This window comes from Asterias amurensis, chromosome 3, assembly GCF_032118995.1.
Source record: "Asterias amurensis chromosome 3, ASM3211899v1".
Classification (NCBI taxonomy): Eukaryota; Metazoa; Echinodermata; class Asteroidea; order Forcipulatida; family Asteriidae; genus Asterias; species Asterias amurensis.
This window is the reverse complement of record NC_092650.1, coordinates 18,710,686-18,733,854: the sequence shown is the minus strand read 5'-3', so window position 1 is coordinate 18,733,854 and position 23,169 is coordinate 18,710,686. Positions and strand designations below refer to the sequence as shown.

At 39.9% G+C, this 23,169-nt stretch overlaps 1 protein-coding gene across 2 annotated transcripts in view; it reads right to left on the bottom strand.

The window, feature by feature from the left end:
• LOC139935149 (neural-cadherin-like) overlaps nucleotides 1-23,169 on the bottom strand; it is a 57,261-nt gene that overhangs the window by 33,595 nt on the left and 497 nt on the right. For both annotated transcript variants that reach the window (XM_071929618.1, XM_071929619.1), the window contains exons 2-9: nucleotides 20,747-22,091; nucleotides 10,867-11,049; nucleotides 9,838-10,069; nucleotides 9,371-9,578; nucleotides 8,262-8,373; nucleotides 5,364-5,756; nucleotides 655-866; nucleotides 238-508 (exon numbers count right to left, since the gene is read on the bottom strand). In XM_071929618.1, coding sequence (XP_071785719.1) covers nucleotides 238-508; nucleotides 655-866; nucleotides 5,364-5,756; nucleotides 8,262-8,373; nucleotides 9,371-9,578; nucleotides 9,838-10,069; nucleotides 10,867-11,049; nucleotides 20,747-22,010 — 2,875 coding nt within the window. In that variant the 5' untranslated portion in view covers nucleotides 22,011-22,091. The remainder of the gene's footprint in view (nucleotides 1-237; nucleotides 509-654; nucleotides 867-5,363; nucleotides 5,757-8,261; nucleotides 8,374-9,370; nucleotides 9,579-9,837; nucleotides 10,070-10,866; nucleotides 11,050-20,746; nucleotides 22,092-23,169) is intronic.

The window sequence follows — 23,169 nt, the reverse complement described above, 5'->3', positions numbered from 1 at the left end:
TCGACTAACACGGTCGGCCATTTATGGGAGTCAAATTTTTGAGTTAGGCTGCCGATCTAAATAGGGCTGGATCTCGCTCAGTTGGTAGAGCGCCGGTACATTAATCCAGAGGTCCTTTGTTCAAGTTCCACTTAAGTAAAACACAAAAATTTCACAAGTAAAAATTGATTGTACAAAAAATTAAAAAAACAATAACCACAAATAAAGTCTGACATGTTCACGGTTCTTTGGACTCACCGACATACGTCTCCAGCGGAAATTCCGGTCGCTTGTCATTGACATCCAAAATGGTGACCGTGAATGTACAGAAGCCGGTGTTACTGAAGGTGTTGCTGGGTTTATCCGTAGCGGACACCGTGATCTCGTAAGACGGGTTGGTTTCTCTGTCCAATGGATCCTGGGTATGGATATCGCCGGTGTCTTGGTCGATGGAGAACGGGAGATTGGAACCGATGATGCGGTAGAGGATCTCTGCGTTTTCACCTTTATCAGCATCCGTTGCCGTTACCTATAGATTGAAAGCGGAGACGAATTTCGTGATTTCATCTCTCTTTTTTGAAGTTGAAATGAAATTTGGCATGGTCTATAAAAAAAAAGCATTTGTAGATATTGTTGGGGGATAAATGTAAATCTTAAATTAAAAAAAACCCTTACCTTGATGACGAAAGTCTGATCGCTGGCATCCTCAGATACCTCTGGGGCATACGTGCCACAGTCTGGGAACACTGGAGAGTTGTCGTTGATGTCATTCACTTGGACTTCTACAACTGCGTAAGAGGTGTGCGTGTTTCCATTGTCTGTCGCTGTGACATTGAAAATGTACAAGGCGTCTGGTAGGTTGCCGGTACCTAGACGAGATATGACGCCTGAAAAAAGGGTATGGGAAGGGAGGGGGTAAATTAATTAGTATCAAAATTTGTTCACCAATGAATGAATGGAACTCGACAACAGTAATGGTGAGAACACAGTATACTATCTGGGCCCGCTTTCACAGGGCTGCTTTCAAGCACAAAAAGTGGCTAAGCACAACAAAATTATGCTTATCAGACTTAGGTTACCAGCTAAAATGGCATGTCACATGTAAAATCTGTGACTGGTATCCTGTTTTGGGGTTTTTTTTTTTGCTGAGCAGAAAATTATTCAGCAGCATTTTCCACCTAAGCAGCTCTATGAAATTTGGACCAGGGCTCAGTTTCATAGAGATGCTTAAAACAAAAATATTGCTTGTATGTCCAGATTTCTGCTGTAGTAGGTGCAAACAATGCAGGATACCAGTTAGAGGTTTTACATGTGAAATGGTATTTTGACTGGTAAGCTTACACTAGTAAGCATCATTTTGTTGTGCTGAGCTATGTTGTATGCCTAAGCGGCTCTTATGAAAGTGGGCTCAGATCACAAATTTTTTTCACTGGTGTTGCAGTGCATGCGGGGTGCTTCCAAACCCCGGGAGAAAAGAAAATGGCACAGGTAAAAACAAAATACCACAGTTAGGCCAAACCCGAATTGGCGGCTACAGCTATGTACTGCTGTTGCTAAGGGTATTGCTAAGGATGCCCTATACCTCAATGCATGTTGACGCCATAGCTGTAGCCACCAATACAGACACAGCTCAAGATTAGAATCTTAATGAAGCTACAATTATGTAAAACACATTGCATTACAACTAATGTTAGTCATTCCCCATGAAAGGTTTGCATACTTTCTCAAGTTGTGTACATAAATTACAGCTACAAATCAGAATCACAGTACAAATGAAATAACACAAAACATTCCAAAATGACAGATTGGCCATGCCCGTACTGGCGGCTACACACTGTACAAATTCGTTTGCGCACAATTTAGTCGACCCGTGATTGACCACTGATTAGCAATGCAAATATGCGCAGTTAAGTATTCACACAACTGACTCGTTTGATGGATTTCGGATGTACACTTGAAAAGATATGGTATACATGTACAAACAGTTACAATGTTACATCCAATTACTCTTCTACATGTTTGACTCCCTGACCACAATCCTCAACTATCTCCCACACGGGGCCCAATTTCATAGAGCTGCTAAGCACAACAATTTGCTTAGCATGAAATTTCTTCCTTTATAAAAACAGGTTTACGAACCAAATTCTCATTTGTTGCATACTGCTTGTTACTGGTAATCAGCTGTTGTTTGCTGGTCCTGAAAATCATGTGGAAATTTGGTTGGTAATCCTGTTTTTATCAAGGAAAAAATTGCATGCTAAGCAATTTTTTTGTGCTTAGCAGCTCTATGAAATTGAGCCCGGATGTCATGCTACACCAAAATGGTTCGACTTTAGATAAGATTGGTACAGTATGCCTAGCCCAGTGATAAGCATTGACATTGGGCCACAATCCTCTGCAATCAGACAACTTCCAGCAGAGGATTTTGGAGGATTTGGGAGGGTTACATCCAAATACTCTTGTACTCCCTAGGCCCACTTGCCAAGAGGCGACCTCAATCCTCCACTATCCTTCATGTCATGCCACACCGAAATGGTTGGACAAATACATAAGATTGGTATGCATGGCCCAGTGATAAGCTTCTGACATTTTGGCTGTCAGTCGACAACCCACTACAATCAGGTAACTTCCTGAAGAGGATTCTGAAGGATTTTTGAGGGGTTAGAATTCCGGAACATCAAGAAAAATAAACTGAAATGAAAACAGTTCTACCACATTATTGACCCCTTGCTCGATGCACAGCATACTTGCAAGCAACTATCCTTTTCCACCATTTTGGGGAGTCAAAATGTACACAAAGAAATTGCCCCCTGAATGGTGGACATGGCGGATGTGCATTTTGTGGAGTTGCGTTCTGCATCTGCAAGGAGTCAATGAGTGCGTTTTAGCGACCCCAACCAGAAACTTTGATCATCGGTTGAGCGTTTTTGCGGGTTTGGTTGAACCGCGGTGATGATGCTGTTTAGACCATCCGGTAACCGACTTTTTTATTTGGTTGGGCTTGGTTTGGGGTTGCCAAAATGCACTCAATGCTACAAGTTGGTCCATTCTACATGTACATCAGAATATTACACCATGATACGCTATCCAGTACTAAATGCAAAAGAGGATCACATTTCCACACACACATGTGTTTCTGATTCTAAAAAGAGAAGGAAAAAAATTAACATATATGATAATAAGAAAAGTTGAAGGAGCATGAATTATTTCCTTTATCAAGTATCAGATAACCACAGAAATATTACCACATCTATAAAACAAAAAATGAAAATGAAACCAAGAGGCACTGTTTATACGTTCACTAACTGGAGGCCAAATGCAGGTGAGTCATGCATACAAGTATGCACAGAGGAGGGATAGGGATTCAGAGTATGCTATAACATTGTACCTGTCAAACCTGTGGAGGCACAGTTTTCTGAGCAAGAAGGTGATGGGGAAAGACCTGCAGGCAGTGCATTATAATAATCAAACCCAAATTATTATTTATTGGGGGTTTTGTGTGTGTGGGGGGGGGGGGGAGTACATTATATCCAGGGCTCAAATTTTGGGAGGAAATCCACAAGACCGCAGGGCTTGTAGCCTAAAATGATTACGAGACCAGAGCAAATGCTAATTCAGGGCGCGCTCGATTAGCTTCCCGGGTCGACCCCGCAGTGCTCATTCGGTGAGCCCCTGACAAGAGCTGATCGATCGATCACTCACCCTTTCGTGGTGATGTCATGCACCTCAGGCCAGCCCCAATAACCCATTTCACAAGCACTTGGGGCTGACCCGAATGAGCCCCTGGAATGACGTCAAAGCTTTTCGGGCAGACCGGGGTCGACCCGGGGCAGCTTGACGTCAAAACTTTTCGGGGCAGACCAGCTTATCAAATGTACCCAAAACCACTTGCCTCGGGTAAACTTTTGAGCCCGGGGCCCAACTTCAGAGAGCTGCTTAAGCAGACAATAATGCTAAACAGTTTTCTGCTTTGCAGAAATGAGCAGGATACCAGTCACGAATGGTCTGTGTTACATTGTTTTTTGTCTGGTCACCTCAGCAGAAATGATCAGGGCCCAATTTCATGGCTCTGCTTACCGTAAGCACAGAATCGGCGCTTACAGAAGTAAGGAATTCTGTGCTTACGACAAGCGTATTTCATGGGTTAGCGGCGAATTTTGGCTTTTGCGCATGCGTACTCCACGTTACTTGGCATTCTACGCTTACAAGGCTAACGCAGAAATTCGGCGCTTGCACGTAAGCGGGGAATCGTGATCTTAAGAGCAGATTTCGGCGGTAAGTAGAGCCATGAAATTGGGCCCAGGACATGTTAAATTGTGGTAAGCAGTTTTGTTGTGATTAGCTACTGCTTGCGCTTAAGTAGTTTTACGAAGTTGTACGTGATACACAGGCCTGATGAGTTGTTCTTGTATTAAAAGACAATGTAGTTTTTCATCAGTATCGTGCACGCCTTAGAGGAGAATAGAATTTTGCCTAAGAACATTTTTTGGGGCAACAGGGCAATAACCAGGGGCATGGAGGCTATTGCCCCAATTGCCTTGGTGAAGTATCAAGCCTGTACTCAATTGTTGTGAAGATTGTGAGAATTGCGGAAGAGAGACAAACAGTTAACACACACTCCCTCAGTGCTCTATTTTAGGTCAATGATAAATACACACTAATTCCAAAAGTGCAGTGGTCTGGAACCTTCCTAGAGTCACACAGAATCCCTCACCATATTGTAGCTTTGTTTACCAAAGTCTTTAAAGAAAAGCATGCAAGGACAAATTTTTGGCTCGGCAAAATTAAGATCAATCGAAAACCACCATTTTGAAAAGAACATTTTGGGAAATTTTGCAAAAGTATTTGGGGGGTGGGGGGGGAAGTCAAGAGTAATTTGATATTCAATAGATCCTTTTGAATTATAACTTAGTTATTTTGCATCAGGGTTAAAGAACACAATGATACAAAGTTGCCCAACACTTGTCAGAGAGTGCTTACAAAAACCTTATCATACTGTAAGATTAACCTCATTTTCAAGGAATAATGAATGTACTGATTGACAAAGAGTTCAGGAAAGAACCGAGGAATTTGTGATTGATGATGCTCACAAGACTAACCGTTTCAGTAATTATCTAAGGTTATAGAGCGCCGAAGCTGCAAGATGCGAAACAGAAGCTTTATCCACTGTAAAACGTGAAATACACATGGGCGCCATTTCAGCAAGTGATTGTTTCGTTTCCCATTAATAGGAATGGTACATGTAATTGTCTGCACTGATCTGCACTGATCTATTGTTGTATCAAAAGAGTTACTTGCTGAAATGGTGTCCAGTGGGATTTCACATTTCAGCCAGGTTTCCGCATCAATCTTTCAGTGATCAGCGATCAGTGAGAGTAACCTACCTGTTGATGAGTCGATCTGGAACAAGTTGGTTCCCGCAATGGCGAAAGTGATGATGTCGGATGGATCGGCGTCACTGGCGTACACCGTACCGATCTTATACCCACTGTCCGCGTCTTCATCCACATAGTAAAGGTAGCCCTCGGTGTTCAAGAAGACCGGCGGTTCATCGTTGACGTCTTTCATGAAAACTCGTACCGTGGCCGTGTCCTCGCCCCCGGCTTCATCCACCACCTGCACCTCGAAGCTGTAGAATGAATCTCCGCGGTCATAGTCGAGTCTGGTGTTTGGGAAGAGCTGTCCTGTCTCGGTGATGCGGAAGTTGTCGCCGTCTGCGCCGATGAGGGTGTAGGTTAAGATGCTGTTCGTACCAGAGTCGCAATCCGTCGCAGCAACTGGCATTTACACAAAAGATAAAAGCAAAAAGTGTTACATGTATGTCGATTCGTTTTACAGTTCAATATTTGAATATTTTAAGTGTCCTTTGGATGGGCTGAAAAGCTGTTGGTCCCATGTGCAGGCATGTGAGTAACTATTCATGAAAAAAAGAGGAAAAGAGAAAACCGGGCAAGAGAAAAAAGTGGATAAAGATAAAATTCTTGTACTTTATACACAGAAAGTGAAGAAAAAAAGAGAGGAAAATCAAAACCAAAAAAGAGAAAGTCAGCTGAAAAGAGGAAGTCTCACATGCCTGCATATGTTGTGTAACGTATGTAAAAGAACCCAGTGCACTTATTGAAAAGAGAAGGAGTTCGCTCCGGTGTTCCTGGTTTGATTGGAAGCATATTGCGCCACAGCATCTTGTACATGTAATCCATTCCATTGTGCTATGTAAAAGGAGTAAGTCTTATAATTCAAACGTAGTCCCACATACCTTGCAGGAAAATACTGTATGTAACAGCGTCTTGAGCGTCACTGAGAGACGGATATGCGCCCTATATATAAGAGGCCACTATTCTTATTATCACTATTAAGAGTAAATTTAGTCCAATTCTCTGCCCGTACTCCCTTCAAAGCTACGATCCAATCTCCCTTGTGGTGAACAAGTCAGTGCCAACATGAACGAGGGTTATTAGATTTTAAAACAATTTTTTTTCATGAAAATAAAATCCCTCACCCCTAAAAGAAAAAAAAAGTGAGATTGCTCTTCACAGGCATGAGAATGGGTGATGATAAAAAAACAGGAAAAAATTCAGTTGATTGGAAATGTCAATATTCCATCATTTTCGCGCGCAGCGTGAAGTCCCTTACGGCCGGGGTTCAGGGCCCGCTTAAGGGCCCTGGGAGCTCTGGGTATTTAGAAGCTCTGTGGTGGTCTCTGATGCATTTCTGACACCTATTTTTCCAGGTAGAAGTGACCTACCTTTGTGTGATTTTTCCTTTTTTTTTTTTAATAATAGGTTTAAAAGAAAATAAGGAATGTAAAGCTCAAACAATTCAAACATTTTTGGGTTCGCCTGCGATTTTGTTACAATTCCGGAGAAAGAAAGGAAAAAAAAACAAAAAAACAATAGTAATAATATTTTTATTTTTTTGACGATCTTATCCCTTATTTCTGCCCTTGAAAATGCTTTTTTTCTCATTAACAACCATTTTTATAGGTTCTTGATTTGAAATTCGGTTGTGTAAAAGAAATTCTTTTGCAATTAAATGTTTGTGATTTTAACGATCCGTCGGCGACGCACATTTTAAAATAATAGGCCTACATATTTGGCGAGAGCGATGTGTTTTTGAGAAAGAGGTTGTTATTCAGCATAGGGTATAACTGGAACGAGGTTGAGATTAGGCCCCAACATAGAAATAGAACCAATGAACAAAGCACGTCGTCCGGACGTACAGTGTGTTCGCTGGTTCCCAATATATCTTTCGCTGGTTGTGAGGCAATAACAGGTACCAGTTTTCCATGGCCTGCCGGCGATCTCAGATTCGTGCCGCGCCGCTCATTGGTTCGTGTACAAACCTGCACGGACGTACACAGTACACAGTACACAGTACACATGGTGCAAACACGTGCATTGTTTTTTCAGTAGACTTTCAAAAGTCTCCACACGTGTTATCTATGCTGCAGCAGCAAGCGCATTACACGCAAACATTATTGAACCGTACCACTATAAACGAAGCAAGGAATGAGGCAAGTTTATACATCCGTCTCTGCTGCTGCATGCATGCGCGATGCCAGGAAGACCACAAGCCGTAAACTGGGCCAGTTGCTGGACGGCAATTTATTGTTTAGTTAGGTGCCGTTTTTTCATGAACACCGTACGTGTGGATCCGCGATAATAACAATTACAAAGGTAAACTGACATTGTCTGACTAGAGAAGAGGGATTAGAGAAATCCAAATGTATACCCCAAAAAACCTACCCCCCGAATTTTATAGCAAATTCACATCGAACTCGGAGACCACAATTTTGAAAGGAAAAAAAACGGAATTCCGGTTTAAACCGGAAGATTCTCATGCCTGTCTTCAAAGGGACTGTGTCATCACAATCTTATTATTATCTTCCATTGTTTTGTAAAGGTATCCCAGCCTACTAGCTTTGCTTTAATGGGCCATGCCTCCATACAGTTTTCAGTCTTGTAAAATCCCATTGCTTGTACAGGTAGCTGGTGAGAGAGATTTTTCCACTGCTGCCTACTGCCATATGGAACGGTCTTTATGTCCCCTTTAAAAATGCTGAGTCTGTTCTGTCCTTCGAAAAAAGTCTCAAGAAGCATCTGTTCTACACTACAGGAAGCTGGTCGTTGTCCCATTCTTTGGGTTTACTATTCTCCTTTAAGCGCATTGCATCCTTTGTTGCTATATTAATCCAGTTATTATTATCAACATCATTATTTATTTCATCAAAATTGGGGCGTCAAAAGAAAGAGAAATTTAAAAAAAAAATTAAACAAATCTACCTGATCCGATAGCTGTATCCGTACTGATAGTTTCATCGACATCCCTAAAGCTGAATGTACTACGCTCAAACTTGGGATCACAGTCGTTGACATCAAGAACTTGTACATTAACCTGCCAAGAGAGGGATGAGGGAGACTTTCATCAAACCAAAGCAATGCATATGGGATTTGAGGCGTTGCATGGTAAGGTATCAATATGTTGCGGTAACACCATAATATGTGTATCTACTTGCCAGGTAGAATTTGTTCTTGAGAGAACTGTCTTGTTTTAAATTATACTACGGCAGAGTAGATTTTTGAAATTCTCAGCAATGCATCTGTAAAGTTTGGGGACTTGAGACTAGCGAGAGAAAGTTATGTTTTGTTTGTAATTTGAAATATGGACCAGTTAAAAAGCCGAGGGACTAGTGCAATGACAGGCTAACTGGGGTAAATTTCACAAAGAGTTAAGACCATCTCAAATTAGGATGAGTTAGGACTAGCCTTAAGGTTTTAATAACTCCTAAAGAGTCCCAAGACTAGTCCTAACAGGGTTGTCCACAGTTTTTGAAGTAGTAGGTGAAAAAGTATAAGTAGCCTAAGCAAGTGCGCAAGAGTTGCTCTTACAGCATAAGCTGCTCTTAGCCGTGGTGCGTTTTGAGGAATTTCTGGCTTAATCCATTCAATAAATTTTATTTAAATCGTACACTCATGTGTTAAATTGACTCCTGAACCTGCCACAAGCATGTTGCCCTGGGGGGGGGGACACATTGTAAGTCCCAACATTTACGGCGTGGGCTACAATCAACTATTTTGTCCAGGGGCCATTGCCACCTACTCCTGGGGCTGAAACAGGGATACCCCCTTTACAGTCCATACGGATGCAGGCTTGGGTATCATCCATCAGAAGCCTGGCTGCTAGAGCAGAAAGCACTACCTACCAGACTTTACGAAGCAATCGTAGTTAAGTGTCTTGCTAAAGTGTCACGGCCGGGCCGGGACTCGAACCCGCACTCTGCTGATCAGAAACACCAGAGCTTGAATCAGGTGCTCTTGACCGCTAGGCCATGACACGACACTGAGGGAAGAAAGAGAGTTAATGGGGGGAGGGGGGAGGAATTTCAACATACCCTGACTTCGGCTGACATAGGGTTGTCTACACCACTTTCTGTAGCCCTAATATCAAGGAAATAAGAACTCATCTGCTCCCGATCGACCCTCCGTGTCAGGGTGATTATGCCAGAGGTTCCAATAGTGTGTGGATAGTCAACATTGTTCTCCAGGATCTCGTACGTCACGCCAACATTGCGGAAGGAAAATGCACTCACTGTTATCACACTGGAGAGAGACGGGAGATAAAGGGGGAAGAGGGGGAGAAAAAATAAGTGTTTTTGGAATAAAATGGTTTGACATTGAAGACAATATTGGAAAAACATGAACATGAACAAGAACTTGTGAAAACACTGGTTGACTAGTAAAATGGCAAACTAGTTGTACCTGCTGGCTACTAAATGAAAAGGTGTGGATGCCTTTTGATAAGATCATAAAGCCATACTAACAAAGATCATAATTTCTGAAACCAGGAAATCGGTCTTACTTCTGTTGGCCGTTAACTTCTTCTGTCACGGTGGCTTCGTACACCTCCTGGGTGAATTGAGGCGGGTGGCTACCCCCGAAGATAGAGACTTGACCGTTGACCCTGTTGCTGGTGGCATCCTCAGCGTAGACACTCAGGATGTACTCCTCATCTTGGGTGTACGTTTCGCCCTGCGACAGCTTTGTTTTGATCCATCCGCTGCTCTCGTCCACTTCAAACAAGCCATTCCCGCCTGACATGTTGAAAAAATGACAACATTAACAAGACATCACCATTGGGAATTTGAATACAATAAAGCCTGGCTCTTACTTTCTGCGAATGCGATGCGAGTTTTGACGGCACAAAACTGTTTTTGCAAAGAGTGCAGCAGTTGAGTCAACTAATGAGAATTATTGTGGCGAATTTGTGGCATCAACATTTGTATAGGCTAGCATTTGCATTCGCAGGTATGAACCAGGCTTAATGCAATTAAATTGTTACAGTACCCACTGCTAAGGATTCAAACTGGCAGTTACTGCCTCTTGTAGCCATCGGGCTAGCTCGGTGGTCTAGTGGTAAGACACCTGCTCTAGCAATCCAAAAGGCTGTAGGTTGGAATCCCACCTAAGTGATTTGCCTGTTGACTTTTTCACAGAACTAGGGAAAAGACTGAGTATACAGATTCATATAAAAATCATGTCCAAATGTTGACGCTCAGTCTATTAAATACAATTCAATTCTGTTGACCATTTTCAATTTAATTTTATTTTCCAATTGATGCATACTTGCTCATTATTTAAAGAGCAATGCGATCAATCTTCAGTTTGTGCTACAGTAATATCCGAAATAAAAACAGTGATTCTGTACGTTTAGGTTTCCACATATAAAAAGTGTTTGTCTCATTTTGATTCTGGTTTTGAAAACAGTTTCTGGTCCAGTAAACATAAATATACCCCTGCATTTCGGTGGACATTCCCCCCCCCCCCCAAATATCTGACAGGCTTTGACAAGTAGCTGAATAGATGTAGCTGTGTAGAAATAGATCCTTACCTGACTTAAGGAAGAATCCAACTGTGGCGCCTTCAGGGTCCGAGGCCTTTAACTGATAGAGGGAGGCTCCGCTAGGGGCATCAACGGGTACGACATGGATGTAAGGGTACACGATCAAATCCCACTTGGGCGACTCGTCCACATCTTCTACATTAACCACAACACGCTGGGTGTCTCTTTTGACTGTAACAGACAAAGGAAAAATGGTTTTTTAATTTTTTTTCTATTTAAATGATTGTTGCCATTCTCACTAGAACAAAAGAGTATGACTGCTGGATTGTTAGGTTCGGGTTTTTCCCAAATCCAAACAAAGTGTGTTACTCTTTAAAATACTATTCTAGTTACTTGTCAGACTGGCAATCAAAAACGAACCCCATAATCCATACTACAAGTGTATGCAAGTTTAATTTAAATGGTAATTTTGTCTTGGTAATTTTGTTTTCTGTGCGTGAAAGCACCTCGGATCCTACAAATAGCTACAATATACAGTAAAAGCCATTTATTACAGTTACAATTGTAAAATAGAACACAGCAACTTGTGGTCAGTTACATTTACCTAAAAGTCCAGAACACACTGCCGGCCCATATATGAATTCTGAACAGCATCGTTTAAATATTCATGACAGGAATTCATTTCTGTTTTATAGACCTACATGTTTTAACATGCTGAGCACATCTCACACTGCATGCATAAATCGTTGTTTGTAATGTACTACAATATACCCCTACAGTACATGTACATGACCTTCTGCTTGTCAAAAATATGTCGGTGCACTGACCTAAAAACATGTATTTCCGGTTCAGGCTTGGCTAATACTTAGAAAAGAAAGCCTGTTTCAATTATGTATAGTGGTTTTTTCAGAAAAATATAAAGCCTTTTGGATGAAGAAATATAATGCAAGTAATTGGTCAGGCAATGCCTGGTGTCTGGCTGGCACCAAAGACACAGACAGCCTGACTGGACAAAAATATACATGGCAGAAGGATCTTTATCCTAAAAAGAAGCAAATACTCTGATTAATATTTTGTGTATGTGCCAAGCTCATACACATCATGAACTCAAAGCAAGGAGGCAATATGGAGGCAATATGGAGGCAATTGCTCCCGATGCTCGTGGACCAAAATTTATGTATTGGTTTACATGTTGGCCCAAAAGAAATCATAAGTTTCTATAGTATAAGGCCAAATATAAAAAAATACCAGTTGGTCGTCCCCTCCCTCTATTTTTGAGGCCGCATACTTTTCTTTTTTTGAAACTATTTTTATATTACTTTTTTTTTCACAAGACATTGTTTCTTTGTATTTTTCATCACCAAATGTACTAATCTTCTAAGAACTTGTAACTAAATTCAACTTTAAACTTAAAAATTGGTGATCAGTTTGAATTAAAATGCTCGACCGCCACCTTTGAAAGAAATAACAAATTTAAACTAAAAAGGCCCTCATCCTCCTTTTTTTGGAAAAATGCGGCCGTTCAACTGGAATTCTTTTTTTACTTGGCCTAAAATCAGTTTGAACAAGTTCATAAAATTGAACTGTGGAGCCAAAACATGAAACACCATCATGACTGCATTCAATCAAGGAGGTAGAGACTGACACACACATCAACCACCACATTTAAAACCACCTCATTAAAAACGAAAATGTTCCCTGTATAGCACATTCATATTCCATGGTAAGTGACTCATGTGAATGGAATTTGTTTTTGCAAAATCAGACAGCCAATGTACACAACGCCCTCAACAATACAGAGATCAAGTATTTGATGTAATGCACAGTTGCTAGGAGGTCTCACTGCATGGGGTCCAATGGTGGAGGCGACATTAAAGGGGAAAGCTAATATGTGGTTTTACAGAGCAGTGACCGCCATCTTGGTCATGTTCCCAATGTGCCTTAGGTCAGACATGGTCAGACTCATGAGTTTGTGGTAAATTTTTTAACAAATTCATTTTAACCTACACCTCTACAAGGAAGCCATCATTGCATCTACATGTACACACATGTACAACACCTGCCAATCTGCCATGCCAACAAAATAAAATATTTCAAAAACAAGTTGATGGTCCCTATCTTCATCCTATTTTGAAGCCTCATGTATCCTTATTGTTTTCTTTCTGTTTTGACTCCCAAAAGGACATTCAATTAAACTTGCATATTTGGAGTTACACAATCGCAACCATTTTGAAGTTTTGTTATTGCTTCTTTCTTTTTATGGAATATTTAGTTATTGTTTTATTATAGAGAACAACGCCTCTATAGTTTTGCTACATAGTTTCTGTTTGGATTTGTAGTGACAGTTCTGCCACCTGAAGCACATTGTGAGCAGAAATTATCACTACAGATAAGGATCACTCTTTTAATTTATAACATTTACCATCATTTCTTTATTTCATTGATATTTTATTAATACAAACGATTTTTCTATTTTAGAAAATCATGTCAGTCCAGCAATTTTGCATAACATGTAGCAACAAACAATTTTACCTCCATCAACCACTACAGCAAGGATCAGGCAAGGATAACCAAGAATTTTAAACTGGTAGTTTTTCATGTTTTTGGAGAACTCAGTGTGACTCATCACGACCTCAGTGTGGGCCAAACTTGTTTGCATCACCTAATTTAAATACAGATGCTTGAATACTATGCTCAGTCACACTCCATGGTCACATAAAGCATAGAGAAAGGACCCACGGATGCATAAAGGTTGTCCATAAAGACACTTGAAACCTGTGACCTCCTCGAACCTACTCAAGCTCATTTGAATATGCATACTGAGTCCTATCCATATCTACTGGTACATTTGCCCTTAGGCCCCAAACAAAGGAGATTTAATGTCTTTAAGATTCACCTGAATCTTGACCTTAATTTGAACAATAATTTATTAACCTGTTTTTAATGACGCATTCATTTACTGTGCATCACATTTAATCTGTTCTCTTCGAGTATATTGGACAATGATGTCAAGTTTAAAAAATGTGAATACTTAAATTGTATCAAGTGTCTTTTCCCTGAGTGTTGGCATGGGTGCTGTTTACACAACTGGCCGCTGTGTGTTTGGGTTTTTTTGACCGTTAGACAGGAAAGAGAGTTTTAAAATGCTGTTTTTCCTGAAAAACCTTTTTTTTTAGTAGTAAACTGTAATTTTTTAATTGGTTTATTGGTTTCCAAATATAGAGCTGAGTTCAACCAGATTACAAGTTTATTGCAATTTATTTTATTTGTTTATCCTTTGGGTTTACTTTCTATACAATTTTCGGTCTCCTTATTTTCATTTTCATTTTAATTTTAAGGTTTAATTAATCTAACTTTCATTGATCTTTAACCGTTCTTAACCAGAGTGTTTCTAAAAATACACTATTGGAGTACTAAATGTACGTAGGTAATTTTTCCCCACATTACAAACATGTAAATTTTCTTTGTAAAGTAGTTCCGAATCAAAGCCCAAATTTTAAAGAAGCTTTGAACAAGTTATAAAAAAAATAACAAATTCAGTAGAATTGTAAAAAAATCAATACAGTTTGTATTGTACAGTAAGTATTTTGGTCTAAAAAATAATCATGAATGTATTAGGCCTAAATTCGTGGTATTGTATATACACTGTATACAGCCTGTACAGTGTACACTGTGTACAAGCCACAACACTACTTGTGTGTTTTCTCCAACAAAGGCCACAGAACTTCACATTGTTCAGTGTTATAGCACAGGTTTCAGATACGTTTTCAAAAAAATCACTCAAGCTTTCGTAAATACAGTGTAATGTGTATATTAGGCCTACGCCTACCATGTACATGTACATGTACAAAACACTGCATAGGTACTTGTAATACACATCAGCTACTCAACAAAATATTAAAGGTCATAATGCACTCAGGTCCACATTATTTATTTTTATGGGCCAGCCATGTATAATGTACAGTACATGTAAGTGTACATAATAATGTATGGTAACTACCCATCTGTTGAAAGCCAAGAATCTGCGATAAGCCCTTTAAAAAATGAAGAAGAAACACATAATGAAACAAATTGAGTAAGCAAACTGCATTCTGTCACAAAGAGTTGTTTGCTCAGTGTATAACTTGTTTTTTTATGAGAAAAGGGGGTTCCCATTAAAAGTACGGACATTAATCTGTAATTAATTAACTCAGTACAAATTCCAATAATGGCCTTATTCCAGACCCGGACCTATTCATGATGATTTATGTATGACGAATGTATAGTTTAGTAGTCTGCTGAAAATTGTATTCCTATCATGCAAGGTTTTAAGCCAGGAGTTGGTGGTAAAAGGGTGTCCAAATTTGCTGAAAATTTAAAAGCTGGCTATGTAAATTGTTCATAATTTACAATACATTTACATCATGTACATAGTGCAAAAGACACCCAGACACCCCTCTGAATAAACACTATGTTCCTATTGTTTTATTTCATGGGAATTGGCTCTGTAAAGTGAAGCGTTTCATCATGTGGGTACATGATCCCACGTCAGTGTTCTCCAACTTTAAAGGTTAAAGGCAGTGGACACTATTGGTAATTACCTCAAAATAATTATTAGCATAGAACATTTCTTGGTGACAAGTAATGGGGAGAGGTTGATGGTCTAAAACATTGTGAGAAACTGCTCCCTCTGAAGTGCCATAGTTTTCCAGAAAGAAGTAATTTTCCACAAATTTGATTTCGAGACCTCAGATTTAGAACTTGAGGTCTCGAAATCAACCATCTAAAGCACACAACTTCGTGTGACAGGGGTGTTTTTTTCTTTCATTATTATCTCGCAAGTTCGATGACCGATTGAGCTCAAATTTTCACAGGTTTGTTATTTTATGCATATGTTGAGATTCACCAACTGTGAAGGCTAGTCTTTGACAATTACCAATAGTGTCCACTGTCTTTAAAGGTTGGTCCTGGGGTAGGGGGTCTTTGCGAACACAAAGAGGGAAGCCGTTATGGTCTGGGGCCCACCTAAGGGCCCCGAAACATTATGTTTGTATGCTCTGTGAAGCACTCTGATGTGATTCCTGATGGCCACTTCTTTGAGAAAAAGTTTTAAAAGATTGCATAAACTCTGAAATGCGTAAACTAAAAAAAGTAGAGGAAAAAACATGGCGGTTGGATATGTAGGCGACTTCTAAAAGGTGGCATATGTGGCGGATGCCATAGTAAACCTTGTGGTGTGCCAAGCTTCTTTTTTTTTTCTTTGAGAATACTGGGGCATAGGCAGTGTACAAACATATCTCGCATACATGTACATGTACACGTAGCTAGACTTCACTCCTCAGGAGTGAAATTGCCACTCCAATCACAGCTGTTGTTTTGTCTACAGTCCTACAGTGTGCACCATGATGTGAAGTTACATGTACATAGTAGGCAGCGCATTTACATGGTCCCTGTGCGTAAAGGTTTCAAAATCACCCCCACCTCCAACTTCTGGTGTTAATTAGCGCTGTGGATTGATTGCAAAAATTGATCTTGCTTTTAACATTCCTGCCACAACGATAGTGCCTCGGGTTGCACTCAAGACTGTGAAATAAATATCTGAAAATCTCATCAGGTATACTCTCTCTCATTATTATAAGACAAAAACAATCACATGAACTAAAAGACAAATTTTATGGTCTCTACTCCAATACTCTGTCATCCGAGAATACATTGTGATTTGTGATACAGTGTACATTACGCTGAGGGCATAATTTCCTTGAATGATATTTTTCAGGAAATTGTTGGAATAGAAAATGGCTTGAACGACTTCCTGTTTGATTATTAAGGTTGGGGAACCGATTAGTGATGGGTCCTTGCGCTCTGGTTATAATGCTTGATACACGCCTGCTGTGTAATTGATTATTGACAAAATGGACAAAATCTCTACAACATGCTTCATGTGAACATATACTGGACAGTGTTTTGTGCATACTGTATGACCAGAAAAAGGTGTCATCTTGGACCATTACAGTTTTATTTGTTTACATAAAATAAGAGGAAAACAACCACAGTGATGTTGAGTTTAGCAATACACAGACATTCTACAAGGCGTTTTTGTAGTATATTGTACGATACAATCATTCAATGTACAGGATATTTGTTTTTATATTTAGTAACAGCTTGCACTTGGTGTACAGTCAGAATGTACATGGCATTACTAATGCTACATAATGGTCTTTGAAAGACACCATTTAAATGGCAAACATAACCCTCCCAGATTATAACCCTGTTGACAGACTAGGCATTGGCTTGTGTGTTGTGGTTGTCTAAATTATCCAAATCCTCTTATCCTACATAAAATTATGTGTACATTGTGTAAAATACATTGTGTACAGCATGTCACTCTACTTTAAATTATTTGGGCCCAGTCCTGACCATGGGGGAATAAATTATTCCTCCATGTTCTGACTGATTCATTCAGTTAGCAAAGGAATACAATGAACAGTCGGTCGTTAGGTTTTAAGGCAGTTGTCTGTTTTTGAAGGATATGGGAGTGTAGACCTTGCGTATTACAGGCGTATTTTTTTAGTCCAAACATGGTGGTCTGTGTTGAGTTACCATAGCGCAGAGGATTTGTAGGATAATGGGAAGTTCTCTTGCCAAAGAAACTAGGTATTTTAAGAAGGCTTACATTTTCTTCAAAGAGGTTTCATTTACATTGGAAAAAGTTGCCTGGGTTTTCAATACTTAGGCCTAATGGAAATTGTTTCCCTTCTTGATACATTGCCCCAAAACAAAGTATCAGGCCTGATTAATAGAGTTTTCAATACTTGGGATGAGTAGAAATTGTTTTCCTTTTTTATAGGTCAACAGAATGAGCTGTTTAATTAGCTGCGTGTTAAATACTTTTTAATCCCATCACATACCTCAGTGATGATCACATGAAGCATTTCTACAACATGCTGAGCAGAAAAAGCATTCATATTACTCATGACCATGACTATGAAATTGAGCAAGCCAAGCTTCATTTGGTTCTTCGCCCCCGATATATAAACGGACGCTCAGCATGCCCGCCCATGGCCCGACCAAGAGGATTACTATATAGAGCGCTCCTTATGGAGGCTGTGATGATAAATAGGACAGGCACAGTGTGACAGCTTGTTTCAACAATTCCACACATCTCTGAGCGTCTCCCGGCTGCTGGAGCATCTTTGATTAGTCTTCACCCAGCATCTGGACCCATCAGACCCATGCACTCCAGCAGACTCTTGTAACTCAACGCTGCATGACATTTGACTTCTGACGTTATTTTGTCTTACTCTGTGTCAGAACGAGGCAAGATAATTGTCTATGAACTGGTCAAGTGCCGTCAACCAAAGACATACTGTACGTATCCATGTTGGATTGCCATTTGCCATCAAAATTGAACTACTTATCAAAAGAGAAGGAAATGGCTGAGCACTATCAACTTAGTTATTAATGCAATGGTTTTCAGTTTTCTTTGGCACTATTTCTAAAAGAGAAACCAAAGATAAATTCAGCTGGTTAGTGGTTACATGAATCGTCATTGAGACAATCCAAAGCCAAAAAAATGGATGTGAAACAAACAAATAATAAAATGAGACTCTAAAAATGCATCCAAACAATTACTTTGTGGTTTAAGTAGTTCTGCATCCACAATGTATACATTATTTGTGTACATCATGTAGATTTGTGTTTTTACTCAAATTTTACTGCACCTGGCCCCACAAATTGGCAGTTTTACCACTATCATAATAAATTGGGTAGTACAGGCATACAAGACGCAGACTACATAGCACAAACATGAACATTTATTTGGTCCAATTGTACATTCTGCAATAATGATCCTAAGTTCAGATTCCATATTGCACTTCCAATCTAATCGACATGTAGGTTGGCCTGAAAAGATCTCACCCTGTGTGACCGCACAAACTGCACAGCACATATGATTTGATTTATTCCATTTAAATATCTAATCCCTTCAGATGGTACTTATTAATGCAATTATCCCTCAAGGGCAGGATGAACTCGATTTGTGTCTTATCCATCCATGAGGGAAGTCAATTGATCTGTGGCAAACTTAGCACTTTCATGTCAGTGCGAATAATTGAAGGTCCAAGCATTTCTGTAAACAATATCTTATTTTAATACTTTCAACTTGTGTAAACTTCCTTGGCCTAAACATTAAAATGTTTAGGCCTCAACAATAAAATGTTTAGGTCTAAACATTAAAATGTTTAGGCCTACATAGACAATCTTATAATGACCCTAAAACATTTAATCCAAAATACACACACGAATACCACTCTTAGTATATTAGTTTACAGCTGGTCGAACAGTGTGTGTACAAATTATATGGAAAAACATAAAGATGCACACCCTCTTTTTTGGCTGAAATGATCTCATGCTAATGAGATGAGACTAGACAATACACTAAGTGCATGGCACTGCTTGTTAAGGGCGCACCGACAATGTCTAGCCTTTATACACCATTCAAATATCAGCCCTAAAATACATTCCAGGCCTGTGTAAAGAATTTAAAAATTTTAAACCACCATTGAAGGTTCTGTGAAACACAATCCCTCCTTAGTCTGGCCAATATATTTTTTTTTAAGTTAGTAATACCACGTAGTCATTGTTCATTCAATAACTGCAGTCTTAACCACAAGAGTGAAGTCAAACAATGATACTGCCCTTTTTTAAGGTGCATTGTGTTTACAAACACCACAGGATCCAAATTGAGAGAGGACAGACCAGACCTTTTGTTCATATTTACCTGGACACCCCACTGACTAATACCTCGACTATTTCAATTTTCATAGAGAGTACACACATTTTGTTTTCAAAGAAAGAAGCCATTTCCTGTTATTAACCAATACGGCAAAATTGAAATAAAAACATAAAGTAAGTTTAGCTATAATTTGAGGTACTTTGAAGGTTTCTTACCAAAAGTTACGTAGAGTAGCTCTACATATTTAAAGCCATTGGACCCTTTCGGTTCAGAAAAAATAATAAAAGTTCACAGATTTACAAATAACTTACAGGGTTTACAGAAGGCAATGGTAAAAGACTTCTCTTGAAATATTATTCCATGAAATACTTTACTTTTTGAGAAAACAGCAAAACAATATAAATTCTCGTTAACGAGAATTACGGATTTAATTTAAACACATGTCATGACACGGCAAAACGGGCGGAAACAAGGGTGGGTTTTTCAGTTGTTTTCTCCCGACACCGATGACCGATTGAGCCTAAATTTTCACAGGTTTGTTATTTGATATAGAAGTTGTGGTACACAAAGTGTGGGCCTTGGACAATACTGTTTACCGAAAGGGTCCAATGGCTTTAAGGCTTTTTGTTTTCTTAACAAATTCTTTTACATACGTAGTTATATAAACGCTCTTCAAGTTGATATTGATGAACTTGTAGGTTTTGTTTTAAATTGTCACCCTTTCTCAGAACCACAGCTTCGTCTTTGTTCAGTAAGTTAAAAAAAGTCAACTTCAAATTAAGTGCCTAAGGCCCGGTTCATACTTCCTGTGAATGCGAATGCGATGCAAATTTGACATGAACTTGATGTCGTTGTCACTGCAAAAATTCGCACTGAGTTAAGCACACCTCAACTGCTACGAATTATTCGTTGCGAATTTGTGACGTCAACATTCATATTGCATTAGCATTAGCATTCACAGAATGGATCATCTTAAATTTCTCATGAACCCTCATTGGCTTTGCATTGGATTATTTCACCACTACCATCAAAAGACTAACGACTACAGTGAAAAATGAGTTCAAATGTATAAATTTGAAATCAAATGTTCTCATTCTCAAAAGATACAAGTACATGTATGAATGTATGTTTCAAATCAGATGTTTCGCAACTTATGTGCAATGACTGATACTCAGTGTTTTTTGGGGGAAAAAAAAGAGTTAAAATCCAACTTACTTGCATCAATGGAGCTTGTGATATCAAGAGTGAAGTCTTCCATAGTATTTCGCTCAAAATCAAGCATCTCGGCTAAGCTCACGACACCAGATGCTGCATCCACAGTGAAAAGCGGATTCTGAGGGTTGAGCGCAAACATATCGGTGTCGTTGACGTTCTCTACGCTGTACACAACATCCCCGATCGCTGCGCTTTCTGGGACGGACACTGTCTGCTCAGGGAGAGCAGCACGGCGTTGTCGCTTACCCTGCTGCGCGTCGCTTGGGGGGTACATAATGTCGTCTCCGTATGGAATCCTAACAGAGGAGGAGGGAATGACTTCTATTTGAATCACTGCAGGAACTGATTCCAGAGATGGGGATCCCCAATCACGAGCAACGACGTCCAGCTCATAAATGCCAGCAGGTGGTGGGGATATTACTACGAGCTTCCCAATCTTTGACTGCATTGCAAAGTACTTGTTGTCTTTCTGGAGGTAGTAGCTCACCCGGCCATTTCCTTTACGGTCTTCATCTGTTGCGAACACAGACCCCGCAATGGTTCCGGCCGGTGCATTTTCCACGATGCTGTATGCGAATACGGGGAACATGAAGACTGGAGGGTGCAGGCCGAGGACCACAACTTGGATCTCGGTCTCAGCGACCTCTTCGTTTACAACTGCACGCAGCTTCAACTGGTAGAACTCTTTATCCTCAATAGACAAAACAGTCTCAGCAAACACCTGGACACCAAGCTCCTCATCGGAAAGGTCAAAGTAAAAATTTTCACTGCCATCACCCAATAAACTGTACACGATTGGCATGTCTTGTGCGTAAACTGGCACGACAGCTTTTATGTCAGAAAGTCCCAGCACTTTGGAGTTGGGGCTATTTTTTTCATTAATGAACCCCTCGTATCTGCTATCTGCAAAATGCAGCTTGGAATCCTTCCCCGTGTCCACTATTTTAACATTGATTTGTTCGTACCAAGAATGTACATCTTTGGTGTGTTTGATAGTGAGTGTGTGACTTGTGTCAAGTAGCCCTGTAAGAGGCCGCTTGGTTACGAGAGACCCGCTCTCTGTGATTCTAAAAATGTCACTGCCCTCTGGATCCAAGATGAACGTCTGTCCGACGTTCTTGATTTCTGTGATAACTGTTCCCACTTTGGCGTTGTACTGTACATTTATGGTCGGTAAGGCAAACCCATAGACTAGAGTCACCAATAATGTCAATGCCAATGCCAGGTGGACAGGGGCTGCCACTAGTCTGACAGCAGACGCCATGGTTGGGCCGTCTGGTGATCCCTTGATCTTAGAAAATAGTTGCTGCCGGTCTTCTCACTGGATTGGTTTTTAATTTAAATCCTGAAGGGAAAACAAATTCAAAACAAATTTTAGACAGATTTTAAGCAATAATCAGGTCTCACTCTGGATTTACACTCCGCGTTCTCCCTCGACAGTGGTCTGCTGCTGGCCAAGTACCAGTCACTTCTGAGGACAAGTCAAAAAAGTGTCCAACCAAATGTGGTCCAGCTAGCTATTGAATGCTTCTAAAACAAAAGCAAAAAAGCTACATGTAAACCACTGCCTACACTGATTGATCATGGTTTCAAACCGAGGTATCAAACAAAATGATAGTTGCACTAATCGTAACCCTCCATCCTCCTGATGGTCGCAGGGGAGGATGAAAGATTACGGTTGTCGCAACTAACAAAATAACAACTTGTTGAAGGAAAACCATAAGAAAGAATGTAGACCAGTGAACTGAATAGACTTATAAATAGATCATTGATGTGTGCCCTTTACAAAAGAAAATGAAAATGGTCTTGCTTGCCCTCTCAAAGATTAGATTCAACCTTTTAGAAAAACTCGCAGTAACAATAAATTGAAGGCAGGGTGTCATTGAATGGCATCATACAGTGTTAGCCAGAGGAATATCTGGGTGTCATTTGGACACCCCGTTTTAATTTTGACACCCTATCTGTCAACAGTCAAGTGTCATTTACAGTTTGGGCACATTTTTGAACTTCCTGAAAATGGTGACTCCCTTTTAAAATTTACCAAATCCTTTGGCTAAAACCTTGAATTGAACGTTTTTTATTACAAAAATGTCACTATGGCTAGACTAGGCCAAGAATTTTCTTCAATAGTTAGTCATTAGTCACTAACTAGTCAATTCTTATTTTGTTTTGTTTTTTTGAATGATTAAGTGACAAAATCTTACTTCTCCCCTTCTGACTTCAACTCAACTTCAATAAAAACACAAAGTATTTGGTCACACATAGTTGTGTGCATGAGAAATAAGGGAAAATGTAAGTTTATGACACTAAAACCTTCCTTAACCATGTTAACCTAACTTAAAAAATTGGAATGGCGCAGCTGAACCATGCACACTAATATGCATGTCCTTGGTTGAACTTCAAATTGAAAATGTCGCCATTTT